The 25,237-nt window shown below is 37.7% G+C and overlaps 1 protein-coding gene across 10 annotated transcripts in view; it reads left to right on the top strand.

The window, feature by feature from the left end:
• Positions 1–25,237, top strand: part of PIK3C2G (phosphatidylinositol-4-phosphate 3-kinase catalytic subunit type 2 gamma) — a 363,004-nt gene that overhangs the window by 210,724 nt on the left and 127,043 nt on the right. For all 10 annotated transcript variants that reach the window (XR_009048372.1, XR_009048371.1, XM_057701641.1 and 7 more), the window contains 2 exons: positions 3,275–3,411; positions 5,406–5,575. Coding sequence is in view for 8 of the 10 variants with exons in the window: in XM_057701641.1 (XP_057557624.1) it covers positions 3,275–3,411; positions 5,406–5,575 (307 nt within the window). In the remaining 2 variants the exon portion in view is untranslated. The remainder of the gene's footprint in view (positions 1–3,274; positions 3,412–5,405; positions 5,576–25,237) is intronic.

The raw sequence follows: 25,237 nt of genomic DNA, 5'->3' as shown, positions 1-25,237 counted from the left end.
TAAAGCCATCATCTCTAAAGAAAAACTGCCACTGCCTGGCCCTCCAGTTCCTGAGGTCCCACCACTAGGTTCAGTACCCCAGCCAATTGTGACTCGAGATTTTGGACACTAAACATGGAAGCACCTCCTAGTTGGCTTAACTTGCACCTGATACTTCAGGATTACTGTACAAGTTACACTGCCCAATGATTTTGATTCTGATAATAGGGCCCTTGTTTCCATGCCAAGTGTGCCACTCCCGAACTCCTTCTAAAGTTCTAGTTCCTGAAAGTCTTTTATTACTGCTACTCTGAGGTCATTACTCCTTGAGTTTTACTCTCCCTTTTCTCATGCAAATGACCTAATTCTTTCATATCCTAATATACTGAAAGGGTAAGAATAAAGTTAGATGAGCCATGCTGAGCTTTTTGATGTCACATGGATTACTTTTTCTTCAGAAATTGAATACAACACTAACCTCAATGGAATTCTTCAATTCCATGTACTCATTTCTCTGTTTATGATCATGGGACGTAATGGAGGCTAAAACTTTTAAAATTGATAAAATAATTCAGCAAAAATAACTCTAGACTTGCCCAAAGTTACAGATGTCGTTAAGGCAAGCAAGTTATTCTTCCCCACTATCTGCCAACAATTTCTTTAGTTGTAAGATTGTCCTGAAAAAATACTTCTTCAAGAAAAATGGAGGTTATTAAAGCAAATGTCCTTTTTTAAGCGGTTAAGTTCCATTTTTAATCAGGTTCCAAGGCTTATTGAATACCTACTGTCCTCAAGAAATGTCACAGGTAAGATAGGGAATACTAAAGCGACCTAAACAGGGCTGCTGCCCTTAAGGAGAGTGTGTACTCCAGGCCACACGTTTACATGCCTTTGTCAGCATTATTGTTGACTATAATTCTCATGACCACTTCTATATGGTGTTGTAGGAACTTAGGGAGAGATTATCAGAGCAAATAAAAATTCTTTAGAATTTATTTCATTTCATTTATTTCAAATTTGCTCCAGATGTGATGGGCATAAAAATGACTTAGGAGAATTGGAGCAGATATGTCTAGGACCCAAGTAGGATACTATATCAGGCTCTTCACTGGGCAGGGGTGGGGAGGGGACTGAGGGTTAGGGGGCGGGGCTCAAGTCTCAGTGATTGCAAAAGGCCGCTCTGGTGTTTCTCATGCACCCCTTTTTGAGAACCACTGCCTCGTATGATACCCTCTTGAAAAGTTTTGTCCCTACAAACCTTGCTACTTAGAGTATGACCTATGGACCAGCGGCACTGACATCACGTGGGAGCTTGTTAGTAATGCAGAACCTCAGGCCCTACCCCCACCCCACCCCAAGTAATACATATGGGCATCACATTTTGAGAAATGCTGCGTTAGAGAACTATGGGAACGGAGCCACACATATTACTCAGTGTACACAGAATTATGCTAGAATTGTTTAAAAAGTACATGATATGTACTAGCTTAAAATGTATAGAATGTAATTTACAGTTTTAATTAATGGGCAGAATTTAGTCACCATGATTGTTATAAATTAGGTGCAGAGTTTTCTGGATAGTCAGCAATGAAAGACTTATGATAAATGGCTTGGGATTTAGCAATGATTAACTCCCTGAAGACAAATGTGGTCTGAAGAGTAACTGACATTGCTACAGCACGTATCTAAAGGGCGCAGTAGTCTACATCCTAATATGGGGCATGGTCAGATGTGAGGTGGCAATGAGGCACTCAGGAACCAGGTAGAAGGCGGATTTCTGTTAGGAAGGGTTAAATGGAGGAACTGGAAAAATGAAGGAAAATTTCAGGATTAGAAAGAGGAATTATATTACTCTTTCTAGAGTAATTATATTACTGTTAGATGTAATGCTTTCCGTTTGCTATCTTAGTTAATAAGCACGAGAAAACCTGTATAAGAGCCAAATACTGTTGGGGGAGGAGGGAAAAGTGTTATGATATTAAAGATATGCCCAAGATTTATCTCTGGGGTGTTCTATCTCCTTCTTTCTTTTTGTTTTTAACAAATAGATTTTAATAGGTTATTTTTGCAGCATTCAATTCCCACTCTCCATGTTTAAGGTTTTTTCTGAAGCAACAATGTATCAATAGATGCCTAATGGTCACAACTGGGCTGAGATATTAAGAGATTAAGGCTGCAAAAAAAAACAAGAAGAAGAGAAAGAGAAAGAGATTAAGGCTGCAGCCAGCTGCCACTGGCCAAATCCAGCACTGAGAAGTGTTTCACTTACCATTGCTGTGATATGCTTGTTTGTTGTTTAATTTGAATATTTTTAAGGTAGACCAGGAAATAGTCAGTTTTTAAAACTTAACTGTCTCTCTTTTCATATAGTTACATTTATGTCCCTGGTCCCTTTGGGCATTTGTGTTTGCAACTCTTGCAGTTGTCAAGATTATGGAAATCAGAAGTTCTAGACTAATTTCTTTCAATGATTTTATTTACAGAACTGTACATTACAGGTTGTTTTGTGGACATTAGTCCTGGGAGAATTTTAAACACTGAGTTTAAATTGCTGTTCTGCACAGTATAAAAATCAGAAGGTTTGAAAATATTTACATTCCAATAACCTTAGGAACACAATGAAAAGAAGCCTTGATGGATGCAGAGCTAATGAGGCATAGATCCTATTAAAGTTCAACCAATATATGCTCCCTTAATAAAAATGATGATTATAGTTTCCCTTTAATATTGACTAAGAAGGAAAAAGCAGGTGGCTCAGTACATGTTTACTGCAGAGTTACTCTTTTCACCCCTAGAAATGAAACATTGAACAGTGAAGCTTTTATTAACCTGAACATTGATTTTTGTAATATATTTGAAATATTTGTCAAAGAGATTGTATTTGATTCACTTACATCATAGATATGCTTGTTATACAAGTTCGGATGTCCTCCCTTAAACTGTAAATGAATGCATATGCCATATGTTAATTAATTCACAGCTCTATTGACTCAGTGGTGTCACTGGGAGACCATCTAAATCGGTTCTCTACTATAGTTCTAGAAAAAATATTAAAGCTGCTTCTGATACATCTGATCTAAACACAAGTAGCCTCATCACTCCCCAGGATTTAGGAAAAATTAAATGAAATACCATCTAGGTAAGACTCCTTCAGAAAAGAAGATTTGGAAATAAAATGGGTAATCCAAGTAGTGCTGGCTACTGTTGATGTTGCTACCTAGATCAAAATGCCTCTCCTAAGTAGCCCTCACCCTGTAAAGAAAGCATTATTTCCATAATCTCTTTTATCAACCAGGATTGGTGCAGATGGTGCCTGATGCTGTAACCCTCGCAAAAATCCATCGCCATTCTGGACTGATAGGACCACTGAAAGAAAATACAATCAAAAAATGGTTCAGTCAGCACAACCATTTAAAGGTGGATTATGAAGAGGTTTGTCCTTCTGGAGCTAATTTTAAATAATGTACTTAAATAAGGATATACCTGGCTTATTATATATTCTGATTTATGAAAAAGTAAACTAAGTACATCTTGAGTTCTAATTCACTCAGTCATCAGGCTAGTAGTAATGACACAGTTTAAATGGTATATTAACTAGAAAAAAAAATTTGTGTTTGATTTTCCCTCTGGGTGAAATTCTGGGCTATCAATAAAGACTCTCTTCACTCAGCTGCCTCCCTTACAGCAATCTCACCTGAAATGATGCTTTATAAAACTACCTCCTTCAAGTTACCTCTGCCTATTTGTACACAATCTATAATTTCTATAAATCTCCATCCTTCCTTTGAAATATATTTCTTCTGCCAAGTTATATTTTTTCATGTCTTATTCTTTCAATGTTTGCAGAATGCATAATAGAGTTGTTTTTTTTTAATATCTCAGAGCTTTACAAAATGTTCTATTCCATTCGACTGTAAATATTTTCCCCACTTTACCCTGGCATCTAGCCTGCAGGGTACAATTGTGCAGGTTCTGCCCTCTACCAGGGCTCCCAGATGAGGGGATGAGTTGGCTAGAGCTAGGCCTTGTCCCACTTGCCAAGGCATGAACTGGTACAGCTCGGTCCCCCCAGAAGCAGGGCACCTTTATGCTAATTCACACAAAGATGCAATATGAGCCAGCATTCCATTTGCCCAGAACTGTCCTGAGCACTAAACATCCCTCATACTAGGAAACTCCTCAGACCTGGGCAAGCTGGAAGGTTTGGTCACCCTAGCTGGCCTGGGCCATTAAAGAGAGACCCAAGAATTCATCTACTCCGTATAAAATAGATGACTAAAAAGAAAAATAATATCAAATTGTACACTTTAAATATATGCAGTTCATTGTATGTCAATTATATCTCAATAAAGTTCTTAAAAAAAAAAAAAGAGTTCATCTACTCCAGACTTCTGTGAGATTGGGATAGAGCAAACTACAGGTTTTGGAGGCCAAATAATAAGGAAGTAGATGCGATTATCTTGAAATCTATCTTTTAGTCATTCCCCAAATTGTAACTTGAGGTTGGCACAAAACCCTGGGGTTATATTGTTTGGGGTGTTTCCACTTACATTTGATGTTCTTAACCACCATGTGAAGGACAGATTTTATTTTCTTCACTTTATAAGTACAGGAAATCTAGACAGACAAATTAAGCTGCCTGGGATACCTGGAATTAAGGTGTCCCAGCATGTAGTCCAGCCACATGGTCTTCCACTCCCGTAGGTCAGCCACCGTAGCAGAGGAGGCCCATACCTGTGGCTCAGCCAGTCACTCATGGTTACTCTCATCGCTGCATCATTGATCAAAATGATGTATACCCAGGAGACAATTTTTTTGAGAAGAGAGTAATTTTGGCAAGAAACCTCTGTTTGTTAGAGAAACATAAGCCACAGCTGACAGTGGAATCTGCTTCCACCCGCACAGACATTCACTGGTATATACTGTACCAAAACCCTTTGGGGCATTAACTGGATGACATATTTGTAAGGATAAACATGAAATGTTATAGATGTTTCAATACAGTTTTTTTCTGTGTTACAAATTTCAAATATTCAAAAATTGATATTTTAAATTTCTATGGGAATGGGCAATATCGGGCCATATTGTTCCTTCTTCTTTTTACCTTGAAAAAAGTCATCCACTATTGTACATTTGCAGCATTAAAAAATCACACCAGGAATCATCTCTAATAAACTATGAAAATTAGCTTTAACTGAATGTAAGATGTTTTCTCCCATTGCAACAAAAAGATTCATTAGGCTAAAGAGCAGATTGCTTCATGTTCTTCTGTAGCATATGAAGAACCAAGCATATCCTCTCAAATGAGATATAGAATTGGTCCTTGATTATATAATTTTGCTTTTTATCAGACTTTTACCATTACCTCTGCATTTGCTCATTTTGTGTGTGTGTTATTTTTGTGTTATTGTTTTCCAACTGATTAGGCCTTGAGGAACTTTTTCTATTCCTGTGCTGGCTGGTGTGTGGTAACGTTCATCCTGGGAGTCTGTGACCGACACAACGACAATATCATGCTGACAAAGTCAGGCCACATGTTTCATATTGACTTCGGAAAATTCCTGGGTCATGCACAAACATTTGGAGGGATAAAAAGGTCAGTGCTCAAATAATGTTTATTACAGTAATTAAGCAATCTCCCAGAGTGATATATAACATGTAATGGCATAGAAACGCAGCAGATGACTTGCTCCCTATCTCTCAAATTCCCCAAGATAACATAAACATGATTATGTATCTAATAATATTGAAGGAAAGGTTTTTTCGATAGGTTGTTAATGGAACAAATTAGATTTCCTCAAATTGTTGGTAGACTAAATTGGCCTTCTCCCACAAGCTACTAATCCTGCTCCAGTCTGAACTGTATGAAATATAATATTTTCATTTTCTTATAAACCTTGAATGGACAACGAGGCCTGAGTTCATGGTCTCAATACATCTGGTATATTGCCCATAGCAATCACCACCCTGGTCTATATATAAAATGAGCACACTTCCTCCACTGAATTAGCTTGAATCATTCCAAAAATATTTAGTAAGCACCTACCATTCAAGACTCTGGGGATACAACAGTGGACAAAGCAGATACAACCCTTGATCTCTTTCTAGTAGGGATGATGGACAGTAAACAAGATAACATGAGGAAATAAGGAGTTTTATTTCTTACTAAGAAACTAAAGCAGAGAAATGGGATAGAAATTAACAGGGGTAGGTATGCTATTTTAAAGAGGCATCCTGAAAGAAATGAGAGAGGGCTGTATAGTGAGTAATCAGCACGTGGAGATCCATGAGAGGCATATTCCAGGAAGAGAAAGCAGCAGAAATAACAGCCATGAGCATGGACTGAGTGTGGCACGTTCCAGTGACAACGAGAAGGTATGGGGCCTGGAGGAGGGATAATGAGGGGCGGGTCATAGGGGGGAAAGATGAAGAGTTTGGTGGAGGCCAGATCAAGCAGGGCACTGAGGACGTGGCGCAGAGGTTGGCTTTACTTTAGGTTCAGAGGCAAACCATTAATGGATTTCAGTGGATTTCAAAGCTCTCTCCGGCTGCCCTGTCAAGTAATGAGATGATAGGAGGCTATTGCAATAGTTAAGGCAAGACCTTAATGGTAAAGAAGTGGAAAAAACTGACAGATTCAGAATATATTTTGGAATCTGAGCTGCAGGACCTGCTAATTGATTGGGCGTTGGCAGTCATTAATGGACTGGGAAAACGGGCCCTGTTGGTAGAAAAAGAAAGGGAAACACTCAGGTTCTTAGCAAACAATTATATCATTTACTGAAAAGGAAAAGATTGGTGGAAGAATAGGTTTTTGTTTTATTTTATTTGAGCTGGGGGCAAGGGAACCAGAAGTCTAAGACTAAAAGTCCCTTGCTCCAAAAAGACACTTCATATTAAAGTAGAAATGGTATCAGACCATTCCAAAAACTAATCAGTCACTTTTAGCTAAAAACAGCTCCTCAACAGAGGAAATAAAAATGTCTCCTACAATATAACAAGATGAATTTTTACCAGATGGTCATACTCTGGTATTAAAATGCCAATATAAACTGCATAATAAGGTTTAACTCTTGTAAACTCATAGCTCCTATTTTGTGGAGGCATGCAAATGGAATTATCTTACTTTTTATTATTTTCAATACATTGCCTTCTATAATGGATAAGCTCAGGAAGATTCACCACATAGTCACTCATTCCTTAAAAATCTGTTGAGGACGGTCTGTGCGCCAAGGACTGTGATGAATCCTGGGGATACAAAGATGAATAATACACATTTACCACCCCAGTGGGGCTTACACTTTCTTTAAAATTCTGGGAAGACAGACACATAAATAATTACTCTGAAATGTGATGGGGGCAGAGATAGATGTATAGACCAGCAGTCCCCAACCTTTTTGGCACCAGGGACCGGTTTCGTGGAAGACAATTTTTCCACAGATGGGATTGGGGGAGGATGTTTCAGGTGGTAATGTGAGCGATGGAGAGAGATAGGGAACAGCAGATGAAGCTGCAATTGCTCGTCTGCCCGCTGCTCACCTCCTACTGTGTGGTCCAGTTCCTAACAGAGGGGCGTTGGGGACCCCTGGTATAGACAATTAGAACATCACAGAGGAGGGATACCTGGTTTATGAAGGACAAATGTTAATTAACATATACGAGCATATTGCATACTTTACTCATGTAACACTTTCCCTAGAATCCACTCTGTCCTAGAAATTTAAAAATTAGATTAAAACTGTAACATCTTTATTTTGCTGTATTGTCCACTGAGAATTCCGGCTAATCCTGATTCATTTATTCGACCAGCATCTCTGTTGACCATGGGGGTGGTTAAAAGATGCATACAGGTATTCCAGTTCTACAGAAAAAGTTTCAGTTGGGGAAACATACAAAGTAAAGAACAAGTTACTAAACCGTATGGTAAGTGCTCTGATAGAGATACGCACCAGGGTCTATAGAAAAGATGGAGCCCAATTTGTCTGTTGATGTTACAGCAGCTACTGCTGCTTCTGAAGTGCAGCAATTTAAATCATTTTTTATGCAACCATTATGGAGGTCACGAAAATGTGCCCAGCACAGCGCCTCACTTATTGTAGGTTCTTAATATGTTTGCTGAATTAGTTAGCCAATAAACTATTCACAGGTCAGCCCTCAACCATTCAATAATTATTAATTGGATGAAAGAAAATGAAGTTGGTCCTGTTTTCCCATGAGGGTATTGTTTATTGAACACCAGCTAAGGAGGCCAACTGCAGCACTGTGACCCATTTGGATTATAGTTTGCAGGATTTTATCTCCTGCCTTACCAGTGACTATGTAGGGCTTATTGGCAATGTCTCCTTGGATTTCTTTCTTGATACTAATACTTCTGCCCTGAATTTCTAAACTATGCCTACTCACTATTACTCACTATTTTTTTTTTTAATTAATTTATTTATTTATTTATTTATTGGCTGTGTTGGGTCTTCATTGCTCCCCATGGGCTTTCTCTAGTTGAGGTGAGCGGAGGCTACTCTTAGTTGTGGTGTGTGGGCTTCTTATCAAAGTGGCTTCTCTTGTTGCAGAGCATGGGCTCTAGGCACGCGGGCTTCAGTAGTTGTGGCACATGGGCTCAATAGTTGTGGCTCATGGGCTCTAGAGCACAGGCTCAGTAGTTGTGGCATACGGGCTTAGTTGCTCCACGGCATGTGGGATCGTCCCAGACCAGGGCTCAAACCCGTGTCCTCTGCATTAGCAGGTGGATTCTTAACCACTGCGCCACCAGGAAAGTCCACTCACTATGTTTTGAATTGTAAGCAGCACCTAATAATTTTCTTCCCAGTCTCTTTCAATTGTTTCTGGAGTTCATTTGAATGTTGTTTCATTAGGCAGCTGACTTCTTCCATCCTAGGTCCATTGGTTGTTCTTCTTGGTTGCTAGGTGGACAGAGGTCTCTTATAAATCAGGCCTCTGAATCCCCCTAGGATGAATGTACATTCTTATTTGTACTACACTTATTACATTATAGAACTGATCTCTAGAGAAAAGCCTAGCTCCACCTAGCTTCCCCTATACACATACTAGACGTTAATAAGCACCCCGTAATGTACAAAGCCAGGTTAGTAAGTCATGCCCTATGACTATCCTGATCTCCCATAGCCTAGCAAGGCCATATAAATGCCCCAGTAATAACCAGCAATAAGCCAGGATCTTATTCCTTAACATAAATGCTGCACCCGCAGGGAGTAACAAGCGTATGTATCCCAGACACGTGTTTCCCCTATTGTCTCTTCCTTAAAAATATGGAGAAGGAAAGTATTTGTGTGACTTTTATGGTTTACAAAGTGTCACTAATATACATTAACTGATTTTATGTCATAATACAATTTGCTCAACCTCACGTAAAGAGTACAGTTTCCAGTTGTGGATGGGTTTGGGGTTGACAAAAAGAAATCACACATATACATAAAAACCCTCTCTAAGTTGCAGATTTAACCTTTAGTCAAGGATACCGAACTTAATATTGGAAATTAGCAGGCCAACAAAGCGGAAGCAAATGCAGTGTATATCTGGGGAGAGATTTTCCCTTGGTTTCCTTAAGAGGAAGCAGCAATAAGTGACATTCTCCTTACAAGTAAGGTCTTGAGAAATAAAGGGATTTCTTACTGGCCATTACCCTTTTATGCTCATGCTTACATCATCATTCCAGTACATCTCACACTAATCATCTGTGTGATTCTGTTTAAGAAATGTTTACAGACATTGGGCTCTCCTGATTCTTGAATTATGTGGACTTATCCCAGCAATACTCTCATTAGGAGTTTTCGCTCAGGTGTCCCTGAACCACTGCTCTGAATTCAGTTTTCTAGAAATTTGGAAAGCCTACCTTCATGCTTAGGCCAACTATGAGGCTCCTGTAGACTTTCTAAATTTGAAGAAAGAAAGAAAAATTACATCTCAGTTATGAATTTGAAGGATTGTACATCCTGTACATAAACAAGCAATTCTTCATAATTAGCTTTAATTATGAGATTAGATAAAGAGGATTTACACCAGCAGATTAACTCACAGGACAGTTCAGCCCCAACATTACTTAATGATTCTGGGGAAAAAATTTTGGCTAATCCCTACAGTGGAAACAATGAGAAATTTCACCAACTCTGTAAAACCAATTGGTTTTTCTTTTGAAGTATTGCTTAATTATTATCTTCATTTCTTTATTTTCTCTCATAAAGATTCAAATTAAAGTGATTAACAAATTATGCATCCACAATTTTTCACTGAAAGTTCCCCTGTAACAATGATTTCTGTATAGTAATTTTTTCATTGCATAAAAGATTATTTTAATAAACTAAATTTCCACTTAATAATTTCTTGATGGTAACTTTCTCCTATAGAGGAGAAGAAATTAAGGAAGGCCTTTATTGGCGATGTTTATTGTTCTCCTAACTCATTGTTTCATACTTTTATTTTCTCAGACTATATTTCCAGTCTGTATGGTCTTTCACTTTAGTAATGCTAGACTTGAATGAAGTCTTTCTTGCAGCCTTATTTCTAGATAATTTTAGAAGCCATATGAGCAGTAGTTTAAAGTCAGGTACCCTGGAGTAAGGGATTTTTTTAATCCCTTACTATCATTTACTAGTGATGTGACCTTAAACAAATGGCTTCTATGTTCCTCAGTTTAATCATTTATAAGAGATTTATTTTGAAGATTAAAATAATTGATATGTGTAAAGCACTTGGAAGAGTTCCTAGCACTGAGTGAGGGCTCTAGAAATGTCTGTTGGAATTAATTTTAATGTAAGTATTTCAAATGAAGTGACAAGAAATGAGATTGCATCTTTAGGTAATTATTGTTTCTTTTTATTTAAAGTTATCTAAGTATCTTATTTTGGTACTTTTTCAAGTATGTGCTTTGAAATTCATAAATTGAACTATTAGTTCCTTTAGTTCTCTGACTTTGAATCTTGTCAACTGACAGACTAGATTGCACTATTTGTCAGGTTTGTTTGGACTGTGATGTTTGTCACCAAGTCCCTCTTGACTTCTGATGTGATTTCAGACATAAACAGAGGTGTGCTGGAGCTGGCTCATGCTGGCTTGGAAGAGCCTGTTGTGCGTATTTCTTCTCCACTCCACACTCAGTGACATTCCACTGGTGGCCTGAAATCAACCGTGGTGGGAGAACATACACCATGGAAATTGGCAAATGTCACAAATCAGAGCTTTTTTTTTTTCTAAAAAAAAAAGTGAGTGAACTTGTTATTAAATATTTACCACCACATTCTAGGACATAAATCCACTTAAAACAGATGAAAAATCATTCCAGAACTCAAAAAAATAAAAGTCAAACTTTGTTTTTTTTCCTATTAAAATATGTACACCTGGGTGATCAAAATATTATATATCTCTTTTTACAACATGATTTATACCCGATTTTCAAGTTGTATCCCAGCAGATCAACAATCCCCTAATAAAATTGATCTCAGAATTTTCACCTCAATATTAGTCATAAAAATGATCTATATCTATAATTATTTTGACATTATCTTCAATATTTAATTACCACTAATTTTAAAATGTTTAAGTTCTAATTTGTGTATTATATTATTTATATTCTAAACGTCCTCAATTTAACCATCTTTGGAAAACATTCCCTTAGCAGATTAAAAGATTATTTTTTGTCTTATTCCAATCATTCTTGTTTAGTACAATGTTCATGGTAATTCAAAGCTATGTAGGTATTAGTGATCTCCCACATGCTTTAATTACTAACTTAGTGTTCTTTGAAATCAGATGAGTGTCATTGGTCTGTTATTCACAAGATTGTTTATTAAGAAATACTCTGGTTCGTTTAACTCAAAGCAGGTTTCAATTTCACCTAAACTTTCTAGAAGAAAAGCACACTTTCCAATACCTCTCCAGCTGTGGGTGCCATAGGAACATCTTTGTATCTTAAGCACCGAGCTAGAACCTGACATTTAGCAGAGGCTCAATTTTGGTTAATTGGAGGATCACTACAAAAATGCCATACAATTTACTTTTCTTGACCTGAGAAACAACAGTTTTTCTGAAGATAAAATTATTAAGAACTTGCCATATTCTGTTATTCTAACTGGAAATTTACCAAGGGATTTTTATTTTTACCTGATGGTCACTTTACATGTGGGAGTCTTGCAGATGAGACTCAAAATTTCATACATACTACCTCATACCCATTTAGGTTGACTGCTATCAAAAAACAGAAAATAAGTTTTGACAAGGATGTGGAGAAATTGGAACCCCTGTGCAATGTCAATGGGAATGTAAAATAGTACAGCTACTATGAAAAACAGTATGGCTGTTCCTCAAAAGATTGTAAACGGAATTACCACATGATCCAGCAATTCTACTTCTGGGGATATACACAAAAGAACTGAAAGCAGAGCATCAAAGAGATATTTGTACAACCATGTTTATAACAGCATTATTCACAATAACTGAACTGTGGAAGCAATCCAAATGTCCATCAACAGATGAGTTAAATAAGCAGAATAGGGAGTATGCATACAATAGACTCTTATTCATGCTTAAAAGGAAAAATTCTGACACATGCGACAAGATGGGCGAATCCTGAGGACAGTAAGCTAAGCGAAATAAGCCAGTCTCAAAAAAAGACGATTGACTGTATGATTCCACTTATATGATGTACTTAGAGCAGTCCGAATCATAGATACATAGATAGAGAAAGGAAAGTGGTGGTGGCCAGGAGCTGTAGGGAGGGGGGAATGGGGAGTTATTGTTTAATGGGTATAGACTTTCAGTTTTAAGAGATGAAAACAATTGTGGAGGTGAATGGTGGTGATGGTTGCACAACATTATGAATCTATTTAATACCCCTGAACTGTACACTTAACAATGGCTTAAGATGGTACATTGTATGTTGTTTGTATTTTACCACAATGAAATAACTGAAAAAAAATTGTGGTACATTGTAAGTTTCACAAAGGCCTCCTCCAGTCACAAAGTCAATTCCAGGCAAACTACACCTAGCATTTGAGTAGTGCTTTGGATTTTTCAAAGTAACTTCCTTTATATTTACCTCCCTCCCATTACAAGTTTAAAAAGAAAAAAGTTTCTCTAATTAAAAAAACCAACTAACCAACCAACCATGAGTTTTCTTCAAAGAGAGACTGTAGACAGACTTGTGGATTTTCAGATGAAAAGAGCGAAGGGTGCTTGAGAAAGGAAGAAAAGTTTGTGACAGAGAAGGAATAAAAGGAAGGAAACAAGAGAGGGAAGGAAGGGAGGGGAGAGAGAGAACAATTAAAATAGTGTGAGGATTCTGCCTTCCTGCACCCAATGAGAACAAAGCATGTTTAAGATAGAAGACGTGAGTGCTGACTCCTCGGTTGGTCCAAGGTACGCTGTGCCTGTCAATATAAGCATCTCATGGCCCTGAGTCTGAGTCTAGCTTTTAAAGACTACAGATAACTTCTAAACATAAGCCTAGTATTAAAACTTCATCTGAGACTCAAATGAAGAAACAGTACCTGCTTCTGTGCTGGGGGAGACACTTCTGATGTTAAACTTAGTAAGAGATAAAAGGTCCATTTTAAGCTTGATAGATAAATTTTGATCTTGCAAATTTTGATCAGGAGTGATTTAAATGTTTTCAGAGGTTACTTGGGCTATTCTTGATTTTCACCTTTAACCTGATTTTAAAAGCTAATCCTGTTTAAAATGTGATACTACCATTCATTGTCATGTAAGCATCATAGCGTTATCTTTTCCTTATATCCAGATTAATTTCTGTTCCAAGCGCACACTGGAATTCCGTCAAAAGCATAACTGCGCACTTTCCCTTGAACTCAAGCTCAAGGGGCAAAAACATGAGAATTTGGAAAAGCTGACCATTCTGTTTCCATTCTCATAAAATCTTGATCTGCTATAAACTCACACCCAGAATATCAGACTTAGGAAAGTAGGACTGATAATTGTGAAGAGGTAGCTGTTTTAACTACCCTTTTCAAATAAGAGAGACAGTGTGTCTGAGCCTGGGAGGAACTGCAGGGTCAGTATCTGAAGTTATTAAGCAGTTAAAGATAAAGGATCTCCCAGAGTCTAACTTAGGACCCACAGTGCATTTATAAAAGAGGCTAGTAACACTTAAGAGATTATTGGTAAGGGTCTTCCTAGTTAATAATTGCTGAGAGCGTGGAGCTCTCACAGGATGTTAAGTGTTCTTTTTGTAATAGTACATGCATGCTTATGTTCTTATTATATTGCACATACGAGGTTTCTTGTGTTGTCTAATTATACGAGGTTCTATCCTATCCAATGGAGATTCCAAATCTGCCTTCTCAATTAACTCATGGATATGAGACAAGAGACGTGTTCTTTCTGTTGGACTGCAAAATGTGCTCTCTGAAATGTAGGTCATTTGTGATATCAGGAAATGTGTAGGCTTAAACATTCCCCAGTGTACTGTGTAGTCATTTACTTATATGCTAGTATCACCATTCACTATGATGGGAGACTGTAACCTTTAGAAATCTTTAAAACAATATATTTTAATGTTACTATGATATTTCCAGGGGCCAAAAACATTTTTAATTCATGAAATTAGTAATAATTTCAATAATAAAAATCAAATGTGCCTCATTACTGAGTCCCACATTTCAGTTCAGGGTACACACACATATTCAGCACTGGAGCCTTTCAAACCTTTATGTGTCCACTTGCATGTGTCCATTTACTGGCTTTATCAGTTGCTCAAGTAAATGTTAGATGAACTATCGTATATGAGGAAGAAATAAGTATGTTCACGGAGCGCAGCAGGCAGATTCCATCATCATGAATCCTCGCTCAAGTTCTCTGTCTTTCCAGTCCGCTCTCCACATCCCCTGCCTGCATCACCAATGCTGAAACGTAGAGCTTTTCTCAGACTGCTGTGGAGGATCCCTGGGCATGGCAGCAAGCAGTGCTCCTTGGTGTGGGGCTGCGTCATCCAGCACGCGGGATCGGATTCTGAAGGAAACAGTCAAAATGACCCTTTAAAGCCTTATGAATACTTGTTATGCATTAGCTTAATTAATCCTCACAGGAACTCTTTGAGGTAGCTACTGTTATTTTCTCTAACTGACAGATCAAGAACTAAGACAGGTAGAAGTCTTCCTTGTTATAACTTGTCCAAAATCATATGCAGTGGGTGGTAGGACCCTTGGGAAGGGGCCATGTAGGAAAATGGTGATTCCATTTCTCAGTAATCCCAGCACACTCTTTCCTCTTCAACATTGGGAAAGATGGCTGTTTCTTTAGTGAGTACCAGATGACCTAGTTATCCTGCATTTATGGCCATAATATATATTAAGTTCATGTCTTTAACAACTATAATCAAATGTGTTGCAAGATGATTGTGTGGTGAGAGAGTCATTCAGGCATTAAGACCAAATGTTACAGTAGCAGGGCCACTGTCCCATCTATGGGCAATATGCTCTTTTATGACTGAAAAATCAGGCACACTCTCTTTTAATTTTTTTTCTTACACGAAAAAAAAAAGTCTAATAGGAATCATTAATCTAATAGAAGTTAAATGCTCATGGGATGTGACTCTACTTCTCCAAGCTCACCAGGGAGTGTTTTGTTGACCCTAGTGTGGCCAAAGACCACCCTGAACTGAACGGTTGGGATGAAGCCCAGCAGTACTATTTAGACTGCATAATTCACATTTGAGGAACTTGCTTCTGTGAATGATTATGTCCTCAAATGGCTTATGTGCTCGATACTTTAAAATCGAACATCATTCATTTTTCAAGTATGTACATATTTGTTTAAGGAATAGTTCAATAAATGAAAGAATGCTCATTTTAAGGATACAGCACCTCAGTTGTTTCAGAGTGCATCCGTTCCAGTTAGCATGCTTGGTCCATTTCCTTAACAATGTATTTCAGAATAGGGCTAGTGACACTGAGCAGCCTAGCACTGCGAGAAAGCATTGATACAACAGGGCAGAGGTCCTCAGTTTCAAATGGGCCATCCCCATGGCCCAGCGATCCCACAATACTTATCCTTGCAGGATAAACCTCAGATCTCTCCAACCCATTATTTACTACTACTTATTTTTGACAGACAACCACACCTCCTACTTTATTGGGGGGAAAAAAAAGAAACAGAACAGAGCCTGCTATTGTACTCAATTCAAAATTCACAGACTTACATCTGCATATAAACTTCTTTCTTGTGATAATAGAAGATTTATTTTTCCTTTCTAAAGTCAATCCCTCCATCTGTGTTTCACAGCCATGCCCCTCCCACCTTCTTACATACATTATACTCTCAATCATTCATTTTTCCTTGCACTTCTCTCCTATTTATTTATTATTTATTATTTATTTGCCTCACTGCACAGTTTGCGGGATCTTAGTTCCCCAGCCACAGACTGAATCCGGGCCACAGCAGTGAAAGTGCCAAGTCCTAACCCCTTTACCACCAGGGAATTCCCTCCTCTCCCTTTTACATAATCCTGTGAACTACGCTTCTCTCTCCAAAGTTTAACCTTGCCTCAAACCCCCCAGTTTCCATGCCATTTCGCCCACCTTCACAAATTTCCTGAAAGAGATTCTAAACTCCTGGTCTCCTTTTCTTACCTCCCATTCCATAACCACTTCATTCTGGCCTTATTCTTCATTCCTTGATAAAATCAATGATGCCCTTCACAATGCTAAACCCAACAATATTTATTCCTCATCTTACCTAATTTAGCAGCAGCTTTCAGCAGTGTTGACTAGTTCTTCTTCAAAATACCCTCTTTGCTTGCCTTCTGTGAAGCATCACCACCCTCTGGTTTTTCTCCCCTATTCAATATCCAACACAGGATGATTCCCTTCTACCAAGCCACTGGGTGTCAGATTCCTGAAGATTTGTCTTAGCCCTTTTCTCTTCTCACTGTACTCTCTCCAGCAAACTGGTGTCAGTTATATCCAAGGCTTCTATCAATACTTATATCCAGATGGCTCACACAACCTTTAATTAAACATTTTATTTTGAGATAATTGTAGATTCACACGCAGTTTTAAGACGTAATACAAAGAGAGCCCCTGTGCCCTTTACAAGTCTCCCCCAATGCTAACATCTTATAAAATTACAGCTCAATATCATAACCAGCTTACTAATATTGAAACCATCCAGACACAGAACAGCTTCATCACCCGCAGGAGACTTCTTGTTGCCCCACTTCCCTCTCAACCCCTAGCCCCCTCCACCCTTATCCCTGGCAACTACTAACTTGTTCTCCATTTCAATAATTCTGTCATTTTAAGAGTATTATATAAATGAAATCATACAATGTTGTAACTTTTGGAACTGACCTTTTTCACATAACATAATTCTCTGGAGAGTCATCCAAACTGTTGTGTGTATCAATACTTTGTTCCTTTAATTGACAAATAATATTCCACGGTATGGATATACCATAGTTTCCTTAATCATTCACCCATTGAAGGACATCAGGGTTATTTCCAGTTTCTAGCTATTACAAGGAAAGCTGCTGTATACATTCACATTTCTATGTGAATATGTTTTCATTTCTCTGAGACAAATGCCCAAAAGTATAATTGCTGGATTGTATGGTAGTTCATGTTGTTCTTAAGAACCTGCCAAGTGGTTTTCCAGAGTGGCTGTCCTGTTTCACATTTTCACCATCAATGTATGTATGAGTGATCCATTTTCTCCATGTTCTTACCAGCATTTGGCATTGTCATTAACTTTTTATTTTAGCCATTCTGATAGGCGTGTAGTGATATCTCATTGTGGCTTTAGTTTGCTTTTCCCTAATAGCTAATGATGTCAACCATTCTTTATGTGTTTATTTACCATCCGCATATCCTCTTCCATGAAACATTTTATGACTTTTGCCTGTTTTCTAATTGTATTGTATTGATTTTTTTTAACTGTTAAAGTTGGAAAGTTCTTTATGTATCCTAGATACTACTCCTCTGTTGGCTATGTGATTTGCAAATATTGTCTGTCAGTCTATAACTTTTCATGCTCTTAAAAACTCTGCATAGCCCAAAGATTTTCTTCTATGTTCCTTTCTAATAATTTTATATTTTACATTTTATATTTGTCTTTAATTCATTTTAAGTTAATTTTTATATTAGGTGTGAGGTTTTGGTTAAGGTTTATATTTTTGCCTCTGGATGTCTGATTGTTACAGTATCATCTGATCAAAAAGACTGTACCCTTGGTCCATTGGATTGCTTTGGCACCTTTGTCAAAAATCAGTTGGGCACATTTGTTTGAGTCTGTTTCTGTGTTATTTATCCTTTTCCATTGATCGCTGTGTCTCTCCCTCCACCAGTACCTAGCTCCTTACTCAGCTGTCTCTCATACCACCTAGAGAGGTGATTAGGGTGCCTCAGTACACCCTGGTGAGAATGGAGGCTTAGGCTCCTCACTTCAGCCTTTGCTAGTGTGCTAGGGGACTGGAGTCACAGTCTTTTCTGTGATATTTGGCCGAAGAAATGTGGTTATTATTCAAACATTTTCTGTCTTGTCAAGCTACTCATTCCTGGGCCTTTGGCTAGAGAGAGCAAGCTTTCTTTTGGCAATTTTTTTTTTTTGTCTGCATCCACTGGCATTTCCAGATTGCCATCTTCTTGAGCTCTTTGTCTAGAATATATGAGGCAGAAATATATGTTGTTCCTTGAAGTCTGAGGTCCCTAGGTAGTCTTTTTTCTTCTCTACACGCTTTAGAGTCTTCTTATGTTTGTTTTATACATAATTTCCATGGTTTTTGGTGTACTTAGTGGGAGGGATAAGGAAAAATATGCCTATTCAATCTTCCCCAAAGTGGAAATCTGACTTACAAAATTTTACTTCCAGCTGAGATCCTTTCTCTGTGGTCCAGAAATAGGTATTGCAATACATTATTGTCATCTGCTCTTATATGTCTCAAAGGAACCTCAAAGGTAACTTGCTCAAAGCTGAGCACACTCTGAATGTTGCACTGTAGTCTTCCTGATACACAAGCCAAAAATGTAAAAGCTCTTCTTAGCACCTCTTTTCCCTTCCATCCTGAACCATCATGAAGTCCTCTTGATTTTTTCTTCAAAGTAGTTTTTAAATCTTCCCACTCCTCTGTATCTGCATGCTACAGTTCTAATCTAAGCAACTCTCGTATCTAATCAAAACCTTCTGCAAATACCTCTTACCCAATCTACCCATGTACACCCTCTCTGTTCTACATTCTTCTCCATATTACAGCTGGAAGGATCTCTTAAAAAAAAAACTATCATTATTATTCAATAAATTTTCATTGCTTTTAGGGTATTGATTTTTAAAATTTTTAACCTCACCTATAAACCTTTCATTTATCTATTATAGATGCTTATTAAACATTTGTTGATAAATACCTCTAGTACTCTAATATTTTGGATGCATGCCTCTCTAGCTAGATTGAAGTCACCTAAGAGGCAGAGACACATCCTAAAACTCTACGTACCTTTGATGCCATAAGAATCTGTAAATGGTTAATGACAATGATCTTGGTATTCTCGTGACTTGATACAAGGAGATTATATCTACAGTACAGTTAAAAGGGAAGCTTATGCATAAGTAAAAACAAAAAGCAAATTATTGATTGTCCTGCTGTTTCCCATATCAAAAGAATTTGTCTCCTTAATAATTAGTGTTTATTATAGAAATATCCTTAAATTTCCCAAGTATATATACATTTTTAAACTTCTACTTCTCACCTGAATTGGAAGTCTATAAAATACTCTCAGCATTTTTTTTTTTTTTTTTTTCCTTTGTGATTTTTTTTTTTTTTTTATTATTATTTTTTTTTTTTTTTTTTGGGGGTACACCAGGTTCAATCAACTGTTTTTATACACATATCCCCATATTCCCTCCCTTCCTTGACGCCCCCCCCTCGATTCCCCCCCACCCTCCCTGCCCCAGTCCTCTACGGCATCTTCCATCCTCGAGTTGGACTCCCTTTGTTATACAACAACTTCCCACTGACTATTTTACAGTTGGTAGTATATATATGTCTGTACTACTCTCCCGCTTCTTCTCAGTTTCCCCTTCACCCCCCGCCCCCTCCCATACCTCGAGTTCTCCAGTCCATTCCCTGTATCTGCTTCCCTGTTCTTGTCACTGAGTTCATCAGTACCATTTTTAGATTCCGTATATGTGAGTTAGCATACAATATTTGTCTTTCTCTTTCTGACTTACTTCACTCTGTATGACAGATTGTAGTTCTATCCACCTCATTACATATAGCTCCATCTCATCCCTTTTTATAGCTGAGTAATATTCCATTGTATATATATGCCACATCTTCTGTATCCATTCATTTGTTGATGGGCATTTAGGTTGCTTCCATGTCCTGGCTATTGTAAAGAGTGCTGCAATAAACATGATGGTACAAGTTTCTTTTGGGATGATGGTTTTCTTTGGGTATATGCCCAGGAGTGGGATTACTGGATCATATGGTAGTTCTATTTGTAGTTTTTTAAGGAACCTCCAAATTGTTTTCCATAGTGGCTGTACCAACTTACAGTCCCACCAACAGTGCAGGAGAGTTCCCTTTTCTCCACACCCTCTCCAACATTTGTTGTTTCCAGACTTTGTGATGATGGCCATTCTGATTGGTGTGAGGTGATACCTCATTGTGGCTTTGACTTGCATTTCTCTGATGATGAGTGATGTTGAGCATCTTTTCATGTGTTTGTTGGCCATCTGTATGTCTTCTTTGGAGAAATGTCTATTTAGGTCTTCTGCCCATTTGTGGATTGGGTTATTTGCTTTTTTGGTATGAAGCTGCATGAGCTGCTTGTATATTTTGGAGGTTAATCCTTTGTCCGTTGTTTCATAGGCAATTATTTTTTCCCATTCTGAGGGTTGCCTTCTAGTCTTGTTTATGGTTTCTTTTGCTGTGCAAAAGCTTTTAAGTTTCATGAGGTCCCATTCGTTTATTCTTGATTTTATTTCCATGATTCTAGGAGGTGGGTCAAAAAGGATGTTGCTTTGATGTATGTCAAAGAGTGTTCTGCCTATGTTTTCCTGTAGGAGTTTGATAGTGTCTGGCCTTATATGTAGGTCTTTAATCCATTTGGAGTTTATTTTTGTGTATGGTGTTAGGAAGTGTTCTAATTTCATTCTTTTACATGTTGCTGTCCAATTTTCCCAGCACCACTTATTGAAGAGGCTGTCTTTTTTCCATTGTATACTCGTGCCTCCTTTGTCAAAGATAAGGTGCCCATATGTGTTTGGTCTTACTTCTGAGTTCTCTATTCTGTTCCATTGATCTTCCTTTCTATTTTTGTGCCAGTACCATACTGTCTTGATCACTATGGCCTTGTAGTATAGTTTGAAGTCAGGAAGCCTGATTCCACCAACTCCATTTCTCCTTCTCAAGATTGCTTTGGCTATTCGGGGTCTTTTGCGTTTCCATACAAATCGTAAGATTTCTTGCTCTAGTTCTGTGAAAAATGCCATTGGTAATCTGATCGGGATTGCATTAAATCTGTAAATTGCTTTGGGTAGTACAGTCATTTTCAGTATGTTGATTCTTCCAATCCAGGAACATGGTATATCCCTCCATCTGTTTATGTCATCTTTGATTTCTTTCATCAATGTCTTAAAGTTTTCTGCAAACAGATCTTTTGCCTCCTTAGGCAGGTTTATTCCTAGGTATTTTATTCTTTTGGTTGCAATGGTGAATGGGAGAGTTTCCTTAATTTCTCTTTCTGCTCTTCCGTTGTTAGTGTATAGGAATGCAAGAGATTTCTGTGCATTAATTTTGTATCCTGCTACTTTACTAAACTCATCAATGAGTGCTAGCAGTTTTCTGGTAGAGTCTTTAGGGTTTTCTATATATAGTATCATGTCATCTGCAAAGAGTGATAATTTTACTTCTTCTTTTCCAATTTGGATTCCTTTAATTTCTTTTTCTTCTCTGATTGCTGTGGCTAAAACTTCCAAAACTATGTTGAATAACAGTGGTGAGAGTGGACACCCTTGTCTTGTTCCTGTTCTTAGAGGGAATTCTTCCAGTTTTTCTCCATTGAGAACAATGTTGGCTTTTGGTTTGTCATATATGGCTTTTATGATGTTGAGGTAATTTCCTTCTATGCCCATTTTCTGGAGAGCTTTTATCATAAATGGATGTTGAACTTTGTCAAAAGCTTTTTCTGCATCTATTGAAATGATCATATGGTTTTTATCCTTCAATTTGTTGATATGATGTATCACGTTGATTGATTTGCGTATATTGAAGAATCCTTGCATCCCAGGGATAAACCCCACTTGATCATGGTGTATGATTTTTTTAATGTGCTGTTGCAGTCTGTTAGCTAGTATTTTGTTGAGGATTTTTGCATCTATATTCATCAGTGATATTGGTCTGTAGTTTTCTTTTTTTGTGACATCTTTGCCTGGTTTTGGTATCAGGGTGATGGTAGCCTCATAGAATGAGTTTGGGAGTGCTCCGCCTTCTGCAATATTTTGGAAGAGTTTGAGAAGGATAGGTGTTAACTCTTCTCGAAATGTTTGATAGAATTCGCCTGTGAATCCATCTGGTCCTGGGCTTTTGTGTGTTGGGAGATTTTTAATCACTGCCTCAATTTCTGTACTTGTGATTGGTCTGTTCCTGGTTTCTATTTCTTCCTGGTTCAGTCTTGGAAGATTGTATTTTTCTAAGAATGTATCCATTTCTTCCAGGTTATCCAATTGATTGGCATATAGTTGCTTGTAGTAGTCTCTCATGATCTTTTGTATTTCTGAGGTGTCCGTTGTGACTTCTCCTTTTTCATTTCTAATTCTGTTGATTTGCATCTTCTCCCTTTTTTTCTTGATGAGTCTGGCTAATGGTTTATCAATTTTGTTAATCTTCTCAAAGAACCAGCTTTTAGTTTTATTTATTTTTCTTATGGTTTCTTTCCTTTCTTTTTCATTTATTTCTGCTCTGATCTTTACGATTTCTTTCCTTCTGCTCACTTTGGGGTTTCTTTGTTCTTCTTTCTCTAGTTGTTTGAGGTGTAAGGTTAGGTTGTTTATTCGATCATTTTCTTGTTTCTTAAGGTAGGACTGTATTGCTATAAACTTCCCTCTTAGAACTGCTTTTGCTGCATCCCATAGGTTTTGGGTTGTTGTGTTTTCATTGTCATTTGTTTCTAGATACTTTTTGATTTCCTCTTTGATTTCTGTAGTGATTCCTTGGTTGTTTAAGAGTGAATTGTTTAGCCTCCATGTGTTTGTATTTTTTGCAGTTTTTTTCCTGTAATTGATATCTAGTCTCATGGCGTTGTGGTCTGAGAAGATGCTTGATATGATTTCAATTTTCTTGAATTTGCTGAGGTTTGATTTGTGACCCAAGATGTGATCTATCCTGGAAAATGTTCCATGTGCACTTGAGAAGAAAGTGTAGTCTGTCGTTTTTGGATGGAATGTCCTATAAATATCAATTAAGTCGAGATGGTCTAATGTGTCATTTAAAGCTTGTGTGTCTTTATTGATTTTCTGTTTGGATGATCTGTCCATTGATGTAAGTGGGGTGTTCAAGTCTCCCACTATAATTGTGTTACTGTCGATGTCCCCTTTTATAGCTGTTAGCATTTGCCTTATGTATTGAGGTGCTCCTATATTGGGGGCATAGATATTTACCATTGTGATATGTTCTTCTTGGATGGATCCCTTGATCATTATGTAGTGCCCTTCCTTGTCTCTTTTAATAGTCTTTACTTTCAAGTCTAATTTGTCTGATATGAGTATTGCTACTCCAGCTTTCTTTTGACTTCCATTTGCATGGAATATCTTTTTCCATCCCTTGACTTTCAGTCTATATGTATCCCTTGGTCTGAAGTGGGTTTCTTGTAGGCAGCATATAGAAGGGTCTTGTTTTTGTATCCATTCAGCCAGTCTGTGTCTTTTGGTTGGAGCATTTAATCCATTTACATTTAAAGTGATTATTGACATGTGTGTTCCAATGACCATTTTCTTAATTGTTTTGGGTTTGTATTTGTAGGTGTTTTCCTTTTCTTGTGTTTCCTACTTAGAGAAGTTCCTTTAGCACTTGTTGTAAGGCTGGTTTGGTGGTGCTGAATTCTCTTAACTTTTGCTTGTCTGGAAAGCTTTTGATTTCTCCCTCAAATCTGAATGAGATTCTTGCTGGGTAAAGTATTCTTGGCTGTAGGTTTCTCTCTTTCAGGACTTTCAGGATATCCTGCCATTCCCTTCTGGCCTGCAGAGTTTCTGTAGAAAGGTCAGCTGTTATCCTGATGGGTTTTCCCTTATATGTTGTTTGTTGCTTTTCTCTTGCTGCTTTTAATATTTTTTCTTTGTGTTGAATTGTCGTTAGTTTGATTAATATGTGTCTTGGTGTGTTTCTCCTTGGGTTTATTCTGTATGGGATTCTCTGTGCTTCTTGGACTTGGTTCATTATTTCCTTTCCCATGTTGGGGAAGTTTTCCACTAGAACCTCTTCAAATATTTTCACAGACCCTTTCTTGTTTTCTTCTTCTTCTGGGATGCCTATAATTCGAATGTTGGTACGTTTAAGGTTATCACTGAGGTCTCTGAGGCTGTCTTCTAGTCTTTTTATTTTTTTATCTTTTTCCTGCTCTGTGGCGTTTATTTCTTCCATTCTATCTTCCAACTCACTTATTCGTTCTTCTGCCTCAGTCATTCTGCTGGTTAGAGCATCTAGAGTATTTTTAATTTCAGTTATTTTGTTATCCATTGCTGTTTGTTTTTCTGAGTTCTTATGAACTGTTTCTTGTACTTTCTCTAATTTGTTATCGAGATTTTGTATCATTTTTACTATCATTACTCTAAATTCTTTTTCAGGCATTTTTCCTATTTCCTCCTCATTTATTTGGTCTTGTGGGTTTTTTTCCTGCTCCTTTGCCTGCATGGTGTTTCTTTGTTTCCTCATGGTTGTCCAAGCTTTTGGGGTTGCTTGTCCTGGTGATAGAGGTGTTTATAGAAGACTGTCCAAGCCTCAGACTAATGTCCAATTATTGGATTAGACGAATATTCAGTCTAGGAAACACATACATGTATAAGACACACAATTATTGAATCCGTTAGGACATAAGGCTCTAGAAAGACCTGACAGAACCCCAGTGTGCTATCAGATATTCAGAGAGAAACCCAGCAGAAACTGACAACTGAAACAGAACAAATCAGAGACAAAAGCAAAAGCAAACAAACAACAAATAACACCCTACACATACAAACATCAATCCAGGGAGATTTTGTAAGCTAGGATCAAATATAGAAATGAGCT

This window comes from Hippopotamus amphibius, chromosome 12 (assembly GCF_030028045.1).
Source record: "Hippopotamus amphibius kiboko isolate mHipAmp2 chromosome 12, mHipAmp2.hap2, whole genome shotgun sequence".
NCBI classification, from domain to species: domain Eukaryota; kingdom Metazoa; phylum Chordata; class Mammalia; order Artiodactyla; family Hippopotamidae; genus Hippopotamus; species Hippopotamus amphibius.
Note: the sequence above shows the minus strand (reverse complement) of the source record. Positions and strands in the feature narration are given on the sequence as shown.